General features: G+C 40.3%; 1 protein-coding gene across 1 annotated transcript in view; it reads right to left on the bottom strand.

The window, feature by feature from the left end:
* edil3a (EGF-like repeats and discoidin I-like domains 3a) overlaps positions 1 to 14,705 on the bottom strand; it is a 105,951-nt gene that overhangs the window by 59,416 nt on the left and 31,830 nt on the right. The window contains exon 3 of the mRNA XM_079271016.1: positions 6,593 to 6,721. Coding sequence (XP_079127142.1) covers positions 6,593 to 6,721 — 129 coding nt within the window. The remainder of the gene's footprint in view (positions 1 to 6,592; positions 6,722 to 14,705) is intronic.

Raw genomic sequence — 14,705 nt, 5'->3', positions numbered from 1 at the left:
TGATTAACAGCTGTGATTGACTGCTCAGAATGAAGTAGTCGCAGACTTCTTTCTGGTAATTGTATGTAGATTATGAATGTGGAGAGGAGATATCACTTTTCAAACACAGTTTATGAAGATCCTTATATACATACCTTCACTGACCGTGTCGCTGAGCAACATTTCCACTGACTTAGTAAAGTTAGCCCTGCCCTGAATTCAACTGAAACCTACTGACCTGCAGAACCATCTCTGACCATCTTTCAAGTAACCCAATGCAGGTGACATTCTGATTCCACAATCATCATCAGAATCAGTTGGAAGGGGAAATATTCACGTAAGACACGCAAACAAAAACAACGTCTTCTTTTCTTTGATTCATCCGCAACTCTTTATTTTCCTCCTCAGATATATTGATGAACGCCATGTGCCCAAAGTAAAGGGGGATCGATGTTTTGTTTTTAAATATCAAATGAGTGGTGGAAAAGATACTAAAGTGCATTTCTTAACACAGTTTAAAAAAAAGTAAAACATTACTCTCAAGGACAGATTCAGACCAGATTATGATTGAACCGCACAAAGAGAGGCGTTCTGCTGTGACACAAATGTAGCTCACCTTGAAGTAAGAAAGACTAAATGTGCAGTGAGCTGAAAAAACAGGGCTGCTGGCCCACGAGCATATCCATCTTCCCATTTTGATCTGCGGCGACTCCTTCGAGCCAGAAAGAGAGTATGCAGAAGCACTGAATGGCTCCCCATGAATCGTTGATCATTGGCGTCTGGCGGTTTGGCTGTGTGTGATTGTGGTCGTTTCTTTGGACGTTTAGGGGAGCATGGAGCCTCCCCCCCCCCCCCCCCCCGGGCTTCTCTACACTCATCTCTTCCTGTAAATGTAGCTTTCTAGCCACAGACTGTGAGTGAGTGAGTGGGCTGTGGAATTGTGAATGTAATGCTGAGAGGGTGTCTGGAAATGTCCTCCACACAGCTCTACATCACAGTAATGGCGCGGTGCGGAGAGCCTTGAGGCCAGTGTTCACAACATTTCTGAGGGCACTTCTGTTAGTGGGGCACATTTTTAGATCGGTGATACAATGATGACCTTGGGAAACTCTAGCAGGAGTGAATCTATACTCACAAGGGAAACAATGGCAGCTTTTGGAAGAATGTCACAAAAATGAACTCTGTTTTGTAAAATAAATCAGAGACTCTTGAGTTAATAAGTTAATACTGTGAAATAGTGTTGTACTGAAATGTTACAGCATGTTATGTAAGTTGTTGACCCTAAGAACAAAAGACGTGGACCAGATGAAGTTTATTCATGATAATTTATGCATTTCAAAATAAAAGTAGTGTGCAGATTAGCATAATTTCTTGTAACCTATAGGCTGTTAAAATGAGGCAGATTTATACTTCACAGAACAGACCTCCGGCACTATGACGAAGCTGATGCCTCTGTTTATTTAGGTTAACATTCTGTGGACTAAGTACTCCTTCCGACGGTTTACCGTGGAAAAGTTTTTCTTGAACAAACTTTCCTCTCACTAACTTTTAGTTGTACTTAAATCAAATCGAGCTAATCCATTTAGCTAAGCCTGCCCCGAAAACTTCCACCCTAAAACACAATTCAGCTATACTGCTCATATGATCTAAGACAGTTAGTGGATTTCTCTAGATGTACAACTTTCCCCCGGAGCTTTAAACAAAACAGCAAAAGCACTTTGTGGAGCTTCACAGCTGAGATGAAAAGGAAGCTGATATTGTGGCAATTTGCAAGCAAATTCGCTGGAAATATAAGTTTGTTTTATGGTTCAGAACGGTTATCCTTTCTACAAAATAACTAAGAACAGAAAGAGACTTTGATACCATAAGGTCAGCGGGGAAGCTCACCAACTGATCTTGATACATGCTCATAGATATTAAATTTCCCATTTTTCTATAATAAAATATTTATAATATAATTTGGGATTTTTTGTGGGCCAGTGAGAATGCTATTAACATTTAACAACTGCTACAAAAGGAGAAGGTAATTAGCACGCGTCATCGCAATCTTTGCTGGAGTGACTTTAACCATGCAACCTCACAGTAGGAGGAGATACCAAGTGCCTCAATCATGGCAAGACGGAGCCAGAAAACCACGAGCCCAGCAATCGCTCTCCACCCCACCTGCTGTCCTCTCTCGGTGGCCTCCGTGGGAGCAGTGGCAGATATGCCGGCTAACAAGCGCTCCCTCCTCCACCTCCCTCCCTCCCCCTGCTATCACAACAAACTGAAGATCCGGCGCTACAAAGTCACCTCCTGTGAGGCAGTGGCAGGTTTGAGAAGGGCAAGTCGTTTCTCGCTTTAAGAGGTGCAGGTAACCACTCAGAGGTGTGCTGGTGAAGTGGTGGGTGTTCACGGGGGAGGAAGGGGTGCTGGGAAAATACTGTCAGGCCTCTGCCTTGTACCTGACAGATACAGTCTATTGTTCTAGTCAGATGTTTAACGGTTAAGATGCGCATAGCCACCGCCCTGCTGATACTTATTCGTGTTGCTTCGGGCTGTAGGGCTATTGTCTGTGGTATCATCTTGACATTACTCAGTAAATTGAGCACAACACACAGATGCCAGCGAAACATAAATCCGATCTCTCTTTCTCTTGCTCACTCTCCAAAGAAACCCAAGTGAAGGCGAGGAGTCAATAAGCCTGGTGACATATTAGAGAGGAAGAAATAAACAAGCAAAAGGAAATCTAAGTGCCACTGTGTAAATCCTTTTCACCTACAAAACACAATAAACGGGTCACTAATGCACTCCTAAGTGAGGTAACACCGAGTAAGCACAGAGCAAGTGGAGTCGCTTTCTTTCTTCTACGCTAGGGGGCCACATCCACAAACACCGGCTGATTATCCTGTGGCTAGAAGCTCTGGAGGCAGCAGGGCTAATGCAGCATGATAGCAACTGTCAATACATGATCAAATACAGGGCCAGGCTTGAAAAAAAGATCTCATACATCCTGCATTTAGCCTCGATCAATCCTGCCTTGCTGGTGTGTTTCAAAAAGAAAGGCAAAGGCATATTGATCAAAGACCGAGATCGAATCTGCTCCAAGGACTTGCAGGCCAAGGAAGGAAAGAGACAGAGTTAGAGTTAGAAGGTGAACACCAATCATCTGAGAGATCATTTAGTCAAATAAACTTTGCTAATTGTTTTATCTTGTACAGTGAAGTGTGTCTGTTTCTTCATGGATAACCACCAGCCCGAACACCAACATCACACCAACATCTTTGAAAATTCCGATCAAGCTTTCCTTCTAAAAGAGAAAAGAGGTCGACGTATTTTCATCTATTCTGCCAACTTTCAAAGGTATGATTTACTTTTACTGCATTCAATTCAAATCTTGTTCAGCCTCACCATGAGGTGGGCCTCGTCCCACAAGGCTGTTCACGTGCAGACAATACGGCAGGTTTTCTGTTCAGAAAAAACAAAACACTTCCCCCTCAAAAGAGTCCAGTTTATACTTAATTTGTCCTTGATAGGCTGATAACTTCTCCCCTGAATATGATCTGCAACCTCATGACGACTGAGGCAATCAGTCCCAATCTTCACACGGTGACAGGTCAGTACAATGTTTGGCTACTCACCCAATAGCGTACCACTTGTTCTCTTGTCACCACAGGGACATGACACCACACTATTCAAAAGATGAACGACTGAGATAATAAGGGCTCTGGTAATAAAAGCGGTGACATTAATTCTGGTTTTCTCAGGGGGTGTTGAGACTCGGACTTGGTGAAACCGATTTAAAACTTTTATAAAACAGTATTCACCTTTTTTCTTTACATTATTTCAAAAAGCGAAACCTTAAACCAATGGTACGGGATAAAAACCTTTAAGCACAAGCACATTATTAATGCGACGAGCAAAAGACACCGTTGTAGTTTAACGTTAAAGTACTATTTTAGAAGACGGAAACAAGACCTTGTGAGGTTCAGCTGCATGTAAAGTGGCTGAGTGAAATCAAACTTATAAAATGTTCACTTTAATGGCTGATGTGACTGCACACACTGCCAACACCCTGAGCTGTGATTATCAGACATCTGCCCTCAATATGGAAATCTCAACACCTCAAGTAGAGTCATTGAAGGCTGCATTCTAAAAAAATAAAAGAACAAAGCCGTCAACAACATTAAGTTCATACAGTATCCGCTCACCAAAGGAGTCCGAAATAGCTCGTACTTATACTAGCTGTCCATGTTCGACATCGTTCCTGGCTACGCTTCATAAAACCGGTCTAACAGGCAGGATATGTAGTGCATGTGTTTAGGATAACGTTCACAGGTGTGAAATTGGATTTGGCACAGACAGAGCAAGGAGATAGTAAGAGCAACGGTAAAAAGCCAGGCCCGTCTGTGTGGTCTACACAAAGCCAAACATGTATCTGGGCCAGGACTGCTTTAAAACACTGGATTAGATATAACACAAGATAAAGAGTAGTCCTGCAAAATGATTCAATCCTGAATCCAACTCATACTGAATACTGTGTGCGCCGAGTAAAATGTTTGTTCATTTTAAGGATTTTATAAATGATTCCAAGCAGCAGTCATTCATCCTGTTAACCCGAGGACTATATTTCTCACAATAGTTCAGCAGGATTCAAACGCCCGTTGCTTTTGTTTTGTTTGTTTGGATCCTACAGATTTCTCAGTCAGTGTCTTTTTCTAATTTTGATCTAATTTTGAAAGCCAACATCATACCATAACAAAGCCAGCTAAGCTGTCATTCAAAAGGAGCTATTATGAGTACGCCTTTATAATTTAATTGTAGGAATTATCCATATGCTAGATTTGATTATTAACTAAATTCTCCCTTTTTTTCCGCTCTCTCTCTTACACACCCACTCGCTTTGATTCAACTGTGATGAAGGTGAGGAAAATTGGCAGACATTAATGTGTATTCAGCCCGTACCGAATCAGTTTGTCACCGCCCTCAGGGCTTAATAGGAAACAATAACTGAATTATGACACGAATACTAGGCAATTGCTCACAATTTAGGCTGGAGACAAACACAATGACAGGCCGTTGATATAGCGACTCGCTCCATTTGATTTGATGTTTTGTGGGTTTTCATTAAAAGTGGGGGAAAAAAAAGATGTGGAAACAAATAAATAATGACTCACACAGACTGTCCCAAAACAAAAGCCCCCTTTTTCAATTTATCCCTAAACTGCTCTCTTGTTTAACCTTGGTGTAAGTGTGGCGGAGTTATGAGACAGATATAAATGGTTTCTGTAAGCACTGGTTAACGTCATCTCTCTCTCTCTCTCTCTCTCTCTCTGCATGTTTATCTCACTTTCTCTTTAAAACCGAAAATGATCCATCTCACGAAACAGTTTGCACCGTGATACATTAAATCCAACACTTAGAAGCACACCTGCGATGAAATGAAGGACAACTGTGCTGTGCAAGCTAATGCAATGCTCAGTGGAGCACACACCGAGGCATGGCAGCCACATGACTTGGCCGATACATCATCCTGCAGAATTAAGCAAGATTTAGCACTTACAGACGATGAGCTACGGTATATGCCGTTTCCAAATTCCGGGATCTATTCAAAATGGAGAGGGTTTTTAAAGCCAGATATTAATGTCAAGGTTTTGATGCTGAACTTGCTGATGTTGGTTCCACTTGTTGTATATAAAACTAACAAATTAATTGATACATTCACTAGGTTTCACTTCCTGTCAGACTTTTTTGGTAAGTGGTACTGCAAGTGATTTTATCATAAGCAACCCTCAACACTGCTGTGAAATTGTCTTCAGCACCGCTGAGAACAGTACAAAAGTGAAAGACGGCTTCAGAAAGAAAAATAACTTGACTTTTTGAAACATCAAAACAGCTCACTCGGGCTGCTGCTCCTTGCTGTCGTGGGCTGTTATCAAATCAAAAAGCTTTCAGGTTTCAGGAAACGCCTAGAGAAGCTTTGCACCAACAGAATCGATAGAAATTTTTGTCGATAGCAATTTTTTGACGCGATGTTGCTCATTTATCTGTTGTGTACATGTCCATGTCTTTGCAGTTTCTGGTGTTGATCACACCCACTTACACCTCAACATTTACATTAGAGTTTACCTTTGTGGCCAGTTTCAGGTCGTTAGAGGCTAAAGAGTTCAGGAAGTCTGTTTAAAGATAGAGCATGAATTGTACGGGACTTGAGAACAATGCCCCTGGTCTAATGTAACGTATTATCTCATAGGCAGCAAAAACCTTCTGACACTAACCTTTATTAAGAGCATGCTCAACAAAAGAAAGCCAGATCAGCATTTCTTTTCTCCACCAAACCTACGATCATTTTGCTGAACTCGTTCTTTTAACAGCGATTTGCTTCCTGTCAGCTGCCTGACGTTTACTCACTGCTCAAGGTCATTATTTGTGTTGGAAAAACCTGTCAGCTCAAATGGACAAACTTTACTTCATGGATTGTGTAAAAGGAGACAAAAAACTGTACAAGCTCTTTGATTCAATGCATCAGTAGGGATGCATAGATAACGATACCAGTATAGGGTCCATACTGGCAAGTAGTTCACTGTTTGAGGATTTTCAGAGAGGACAAGGGGAGAAAAGGGGTTCAACTTACTGTGTTGGCAGTGAACTCCACTGAAGCCCGGTGGACACTTGCAGACGTAACCAATGAAGGTGTCTCCCCTGTAGGTCTCACTGATCTCACATGCCCCTCTGTTGTGGCAAGGGTTTGGATGGCAAGGGCCTGCACGCAAAACAAAAGAAGAAAACACTGTTAAAAAGTCTGTTTTGTGCCAATATTAAAACAGTGTGTTCAGGCCGTGAGACACTGATAATGAGCTCCAACTTTTGCTTGTGTATACACAATGTTCGAGGTAACTGATTCACTCTGGTGTAGCATGCTTTTTTAAGTATGTGCATGAATAAAATGAACATTGCCATGCCAACAACCTTACCCAGCCAGTTATTTAAAGCAAACTATACAAATAAATGACCCTGAATTGGACCTTGTGAGACAGTACATGAGTAAAACAGATTGACAGGCAAGCTGAGGATGACAGGAGAGCGGGGGGGAGGCTGGCTTTTGGTGACTGTTGCTGGTCTCTGTGGTTTGGAGAGCAGCCCAAAACGCAGGCTACACAACATTGAATATGTCCCCCCCAGGGAGGCAACAACGCATCCTAACAGAGGTAAGTGGAGAACACAGACTAGCTGCAAGGTATCTATCACCTAAATGCATCGACAATCATACATGCAAATACACACACACACACACACAGTGGCACACTCACACATGAGAGTGCAGAGGAGGGAATTGCTTAACCAGATACTGAGTGCAGTAACATGAAAATGACACCAACAATGCCAAAACAAGGGTTATTTGTGAAATTTTAAATAATTGTTTCCTTGGAAATGAATAAATTGCGTTTTTATGCACAATTTAAATATAAAACAGATACAGCCAAAATAGCTTAGTTCTGATCTTTGCATACCCCAATTTATGTGATCAATTGTCAACAGTGGACTATTCCTCATGTAACAGAGTTAATGATTCCACTTGCCATCACTGGCCATTGGTTGCTAGTATTACTATATTATTTAAGTTATTGCTAATCCTTATCATTTTCATGTTATTTCCTTGTTTAAATATAATTTACAACGTATCATTAGTTCCCCATGGAGACAAGTGGGTTGTGTATAACAGCGCCCTCTGCTAGCTGCTTGCAGACTCTAGTGGTGCGCCCAGCTTTCATGAACGAGTCTGAAGCAAGCTGTTTTCATGGTAGGTTGACCTGTGACAAGCTCCGTTGTGAAACATCTCATTCGATGTCTGATGTACATATATATATATATATATATATATATATACATATATATATATATATATATATATATATATATATATGTGTATATATATATATATATATATAGAGAGAGAGAGAGAGAGAGAGAGAGAGATATATATCGAGATGTCTAGAAGTCCCATTTTGTTCGTATAATTGTTTTAATTTATAATTTCTAGAGCAAATGGTTTTAACTGATTTAGCATTTAGCATTTAGCATGAGTAACATGCTAACCACAGTTAGCTTAAGTATTTGTCCCTTTTGATTTAACAGTGTTCCGGAGCTTGTGACCACAACGTTGTCTGTGAGAGTCACTGAAGCTGTTCTGTCTTTTACCAGCAATATTCTTTCCGATGAATAAACATCTGGTTGGAGCCATCAAAAGATATCGTGTCCTGAATTAAACACAACGCAACGGAGAGTACGCAACTGCTACACTCGGAGCAAAACCGTCTTTGCTTGAGTGACTGCATAGACCTTTTCTGCTCCACTGGGTATGAGGCGCAGGCAAGCTGGATAATTAATAACTGACCTCCTGCCATTGGTGCTGCCATTTATTCTTATTCTTCTATTTATTCTTCACAGAGGGCACATAATAGTGGCTGATACTCTAACACTGCATAGAGCTATCACACCAATCTTTGATTTGAGTAGGTCATTTTGCACGAGTCTAAATAAACAAATATTCAAAAATAAATCCGTCTAAGATTGGTTAGAGTAAATTTCAGTCTCATTCTCAAGGTGCTCTGTATTTTTAAGAGATATGCTGAAACAGTGTTTGCTAACTGAGGATGAATAGCTGATTAACAAGTATATGTTCATCACAACTCCTTTACGACACATGATTTCATAATCACCACATGGACATAGTAACTTTTCATTATCTTCTGCCATTTAATGATAAAGTTCATGAAGTAGCAAAATGATGCAAAGAACACTGAAACTAAACAGGGGTAGACTTTAAGGATTGCTTTCAGTCATGTATGAATGGATCGGTTCTTGCACAGTTCGTATTAATCAATGTGTGTTTGCTCGTAGTTTTGTTGCTCACTTTGCTGTGCTGCAGCTTGTACTCAATGCCTCCAATCACTCTGACTACTGGCCTACTTTGTAAAAGTTTCCACATGTTGTTGTTCCACAACAAACTGATCACAACGGTTCAGCATTCCTCCTGAAAACCAAAGGGTGCGTATGCTGTACCCTGCACAAGGGCCATGCAGCTCAGTGCAGAAAAGGCTATTATGTATTATGTATGTATGCATTCATGTGTTCTCGCTGTGTGTGCAGCACCCCATTCATCATTACCATTGTTTTCTCTTAAATATTTGGGTGTAGCGACCACTGGGAAGCTTTGCAGCTGTGAGTGAATTCACGCTTTGGGGATTTGGCAAACAAAATAATTTCAATAAAAAAACATCCTCAAAGTTCTGCTGGTAATGATTCATAACTCAGTGGAGCACTTTCTGTTCAGTGAGTGTGTGTTGTTTTCAATTTATTCACATAATGTTATCTCTTTGGGACCATGGTGACAAGCACAGCTTTGAATTAAAGCTATTACAACCAAATGTATATGAGAGCAATATATTACTTCATTGGCAGTGCCCACAACATGGTGTCATATTACTGCCATCTCAAATCTTTCTTGGACCAACCTGCAGAGTGGGGCCAAGTGTAAATGACGAGGCCTTGACGCAAGGTTATTGGTTTCATAACTCAAGGGCCTGCCAATAGCTGTCTCATCTTTTAAACATTGAGTTGTACGAGTGCCCAGAGTGCTGTCAAAACTTTGTGGTTTGAAATTGGATGGGAAAACATTAGCAGTCCAACGTTGGATTTTAATGAAAACCTGGCCAAAGCGCAGCACATGTTGAACATTATAACATACTGTTGTGAGAAGAACGTTTGGTGGTCTCTGTGATAACTTGTGGTCAGTTTGACGCTTGTAAAAGTACGTTGACAGAAGAACCGGAGGAAGAAAAACGAATTTGCTTCTGTGAGCCTATTTTTAAGCGCCCTGTATCTTGATAAAATTTCTATTCTCATCTTTTTACAGTCATATCTTAGCAATGACAGGTAAACTGTGCTTTGACAGGTCTCTTATTTCATTTTAAGCGATAAGCAACAAGAAGAAGTCTCAAGGGTGAGACTATCACGCCCTCTTTAGTCAATTTGACAAATGAGAAGCCATGAGCACAACATTTGACAATGTCAAGTAAACGGGTGCGGCCCTGGATTGTATACATCATCTGCTCAACCATTTAAGACTAGAGCCCCAACAAAGAACATGTATGACTGAAAACGATCTCAGTCCAGAAAATAAATAAATAAGTAAACACCACTAGCAAGCTTATTGTTGTTCCGTCGTTGGAATTAGAAGGCCTCTGGATATGAATTACAAACGAGTTAATCCTATCGAAGTCATGCCATTTCAAAGCCAGGACCTGTGTCAGTAATAATGAGAGTGGTGGCTAAATCAGTTGAACAGAGAAACATATAATAGCTTTCACAGAGGCCCTGCTCTCTGAGGGAGGGGGGGGGGGGGGTGACACGTTTCAGGGCTGTTTTGACGTGATGATCTATAGTCAGACCAATGCGTGCCGACAGCTTCCCTAATGGAGTGCGCATGAAGCAGAAAAAAAGCAAGGAGGAAAGCAGGCGGAGAGACAGTGATACTGTGAGAGTGTGTTCTGTTTGATACATTTGAATTGTAAATTTGTTATTTTTTTAGATATAAAAGGCTACGAAGTAATATTTCAACAAAGATTGATGAAGCTGGATGATAATTTATTTCAACCAAGAATTCTACAAGGTGGGGCAAACACTGCATATTTGTACACCCTGTTTGTTGAAAAAAAGCAAAAAACTTGATGGACTGCAACGATGTTTTGAGTCCGGATCGGATGCCGAAGTAACATTAGCACACACACACAAAAAACAAGACATCTAATCAGCATATTATATCAAAAACTATTCTGCTGAGAGAATGCAAACTAACCTTGGCAGTAGGGAAACACCATGACCAATTGGATTTGCTACTATCATGTCGTCAGTGGGTTGAGATTTGCAAAACTCTTTTAAAACACATTTAAAAATAAACAAAACATATGTATTATAAATATGTGGCTGCCGGGCTAAAAAAGTCTTGTTTGAACTTCATGACAAGTTGACATTTACAATTACACTTCACTTGGCTTTCCATTCACGTGGTTCCATTTTGTGTTCCTTAAAAAAAATGTCACTGCAACACTAAGGATTTTCAGTAATGTAAAGAAATGTAGAGTCATGATGGAAGTGGCAGCGATGAGAGGATACAAAACTGGAGATCACAACACATCTAAAAGAAAAATTGATTAAAAAAAATAAGCATTTATTTCAGAAATGCCAGGGAGGGGGCCATTGTGTGTCATCTTAGGAGATCTCGTAAAGGCTGTCAACAGATGCTCTCTTCACTCAGTGTGCAGGTTGTGTGATGCATGTCTGGAGGAAACACTTGCAGCTTTGTTGTGCGAATGTCAGCTGCTGCTGTGCTGTACAAGCCAACGCTCGCCCAGTGATTGATGCGAGCCTGTGTTGTGTCCGGCACTAGCGCTGTGATTTATTTTCTGGCTGCAAAGAGAGTCCAATCAATCAGCTTTGAAAACCAGACCAATGGTTAAACACAGGAACGCATCCTTTGTTTCCTTGAGGATCAATCACAAAGGCCTGACATTTCCAAGGTTAACGGTACACATGTAGCAAACATTAGCGTTTTCTTAAATCTACACGCAAACTCGAATTACTTTAGACTTCACATTATAAAATAACCATTTATAAATGATATATGTTACCACACTAAATTCTAAAATACACCATTGAAACAGAGGTATTAAGACTCATTTGATAAGAGCGATAGAATTAACTGTTCACGCTGCGTTTCTACTAGAGAGACTGAGAGAAAACATTTTGCCATTGAAAATGTGAACAATATACAGTATTATAGTAGGGGTGTAACGGTTCACAAAATTCACGGTTGGTTCGGTACGATACAGTGGAGCCACGGTTCGGTACGTTTCGGTACAGTAGAAAACTATAAATGCCAGAGAAACGTACTTGATTTTAAAATATATTTATTCATTACAACTAACATCATAAAGTTATTCTTTGACATGGAACTATACCTGAGTGACCCATCTTCTGGGGTGTCTTCTTAGCAACACATAAGCATAAAAAACAGAAACTGCTCCTTAATGTTATGTAGTATTGTTACTTACAGCTTGCTTACATCTTGTATTATTACTTACATCTTGCAAAAGAGATTTTTAATCTCAATGGGACTACCTGGTTCAATAAACGTTTTAATTTTTTAATTTTTTATTTTTTTTATTCAAACGTATTTGGTTCGTCATGCGTTCCGAACCGTGAGCCTCGTACAATACGAATGCGCATACCGTTACACCCCTATATTATAGCTATTTTCACTGACAATAGAATGCTGGGGAAAAGACGAGAAGTGTTGCTACTGCTTGCTCTGTGTTGGTTGGTGCCATGAGGAGGTCAGACAAAGCATGACTCAATGTTCTTGACAAAGATTTGTGCCAATCCCAGTGAAGAGGGTCAGGTCGTGGGGCCAGCTGACCATTTACAGCAGCAGCGGATTAAGTGCATCTAATACGCTTACTAAATACAAACAAGCATCTGCAGTCGACTTGGTCGCTGACAGCTCTACAGAGCAACACTACCTCAGTCACACCCACCACCTTCATTAAAAAAACGTTACTTCAAAAAGAATCAGGAGATAATTGAATTGACTGTCAATGAAAAAATGAACCTGAAAATGAAATAGTCAACTCTGAATTTCAGCTCCAATTCACTCGTCTTGCACAGTACTAAGGTAACATGCTGGCCAATCAACCACCTTGTTAACATTTTAGAAAATCTTTAAAAAAAAACACACACATTCTACCTGCTTCAAGAGATTGAAATTGACATTGAAGCTCTTCGGCTCTGAATGTGCACCCAGCCACATCACAAGGAAATCTTAAATGGCCCAATTGTGTCAAATCGATTTGAACCCAGACTTTTCTCTATGACGGCTTCACTGGTTCACAGGCTCATGGTCACTGCACCCATCCTTCACCTCGACTGATGAAAGTTGGCACCGCACCACCAATATTACATCAGCGCTCTCAGTGTGAGCCGGCGTACGTTCATGCTTTTAGTGAGTCCTCGGCCTCCTAATCTCCTGTGCCCTTGCCACTCGGCCTTTTCAGCCCATCATTATTTGGCAATGTCAGACAAATGCACTTTAAGAGTTGGAATAAGTAGGAATCACGCAGAAACAAAATGGTCAGGAATATGTCAAAGAAATATCCAAATGGAGAGGTCACGCTGAAGATCACCATTGTTCTCGCAGGATGAGGAGGAAGGCACAAAAGGAGGTTGTCTTCTTAAAGACTAAATGCTATGAAAATGTCCCTGCTTAGCAAAATTCTTCTTTTTTTTCTTTCTTTTTTTTTGACAAATGTTTTTATTGGCTTTTCCACAATACACAAACAAGACAAAACAAGGCACAACAAAAGGCACTTAGAGAAATTTCAAATAAAGATAAAATTAAAGATAAAAATGGCATGTGTTGTTGGACGTTACTGACTGTTTCTCAGCAGAAACAGAAATTAAAAATAACAGTAGAGGGTGACAGATATGTACATGCACAGGTAGATACATATTATACCCCACAAATAGAATGCTCCCACATTCCCTAATGTGACCAGTCAGAGAAGAAAAAAACGAGAAAAAAACGGGGAAGGGAAACAAAAACAAAAAGGAAAACGGTAGACTATATGGTTACAACAAAATCTTCCCCCTCCAGAAACTCCATAAATGAGCCCCAAATATTTGCAAAGATATTATATTTCCCTTTAACTGCATATGTAAGTTTCTCTAGGGCGAGGCACTGTATCAGTCCCTCTATCCAATTTTGTTTGCTTGGCCTGTGTACAGATTTCCAAGCCGTTGCAATTTTATGTTTAGCTTCAAGAAGACAAAATATGACCATCTTCTTTTTGCTGCTGTTAAGTGTACAGTTTCCTGGGAAACACCCAAAAAGACAGAGTTTTGGACATAATGGAAGTTGTTAGTTAATACAGTTAGATACAATTGTAAGAATCTCTTTCCAGAAATCCTGAATGAGGGTGCATTCCCAAAGGCAATGAGACAAGCTACCTTTATGTATACCACATTTAACACAAGCATCCGGTGTATTGGGGTACATGCGATGCAGTAACTCTGGAGTAATGTATGTTCTCATCACCCATTTATACTGGAGAAGGTTGAACCTTGAGTTTATTGTTTGGACTTGACTCTGTAGACATATGTCCTGCCACTCTTCTTCAGTGAATTCTTCATTTAGGTCTGAACACCATGCTAGCCTTTTGTCATCGGAGGATTCTTTTGCTGCAGCTATGATAGTCTGATAAAACTTTGAGATCAGTCCAGCTGGTCCATAATGGTTTAAAGCTATCTTTTCTAAAGAATTTAGAGAGGGCAGATTTACAGAGTTCTGTGTCTTTGTTATGAAGTTTCTTATCTGGAGATACTTGAAAAAATGTTTTGTATCTATGCTAAACTTTTGCTTGGTGTCATTAAAACTTAAAAGAGTAAGAGTATCACAATCATATAAATCTGAAATCTTTCCAATACCTCTGTCTGCCCATAACTTAAAACCAGAGTCGTTAGTACCTGGCGTAAAGTTTCTGTTCCCCCAAATAGGTGAGTATTGGGATAGAGGAGTTTTTTCCCCAAGATAGCTTAACACCTCATGCCATACTGTCAGCGTATTTTTAACAAAGGGGTTTGCAGTGTGTTTCTTCAAAGTGGCTAAGTTTGCTGAGTAGAGGTAGAGATAT

The sequence above is a fragment of the Melanostigma gelatinosum genome (genome assembly GCF_949748355.1).
Source record: "Melanostigma gelatinosum genome assembly, chromosome: 6".
Classification (NCBI taxonomy): Eukaryota; Metazoa; Chordata; class Actinopteri; order Perciformes; family Zoarcidae; genus Melanostigma; species Melanostigma gelatinosum.
Note: the sequence above shows the minus strand (reverse complement) of the source record. Positions and strands in the feature narration are given on the sequence as shown.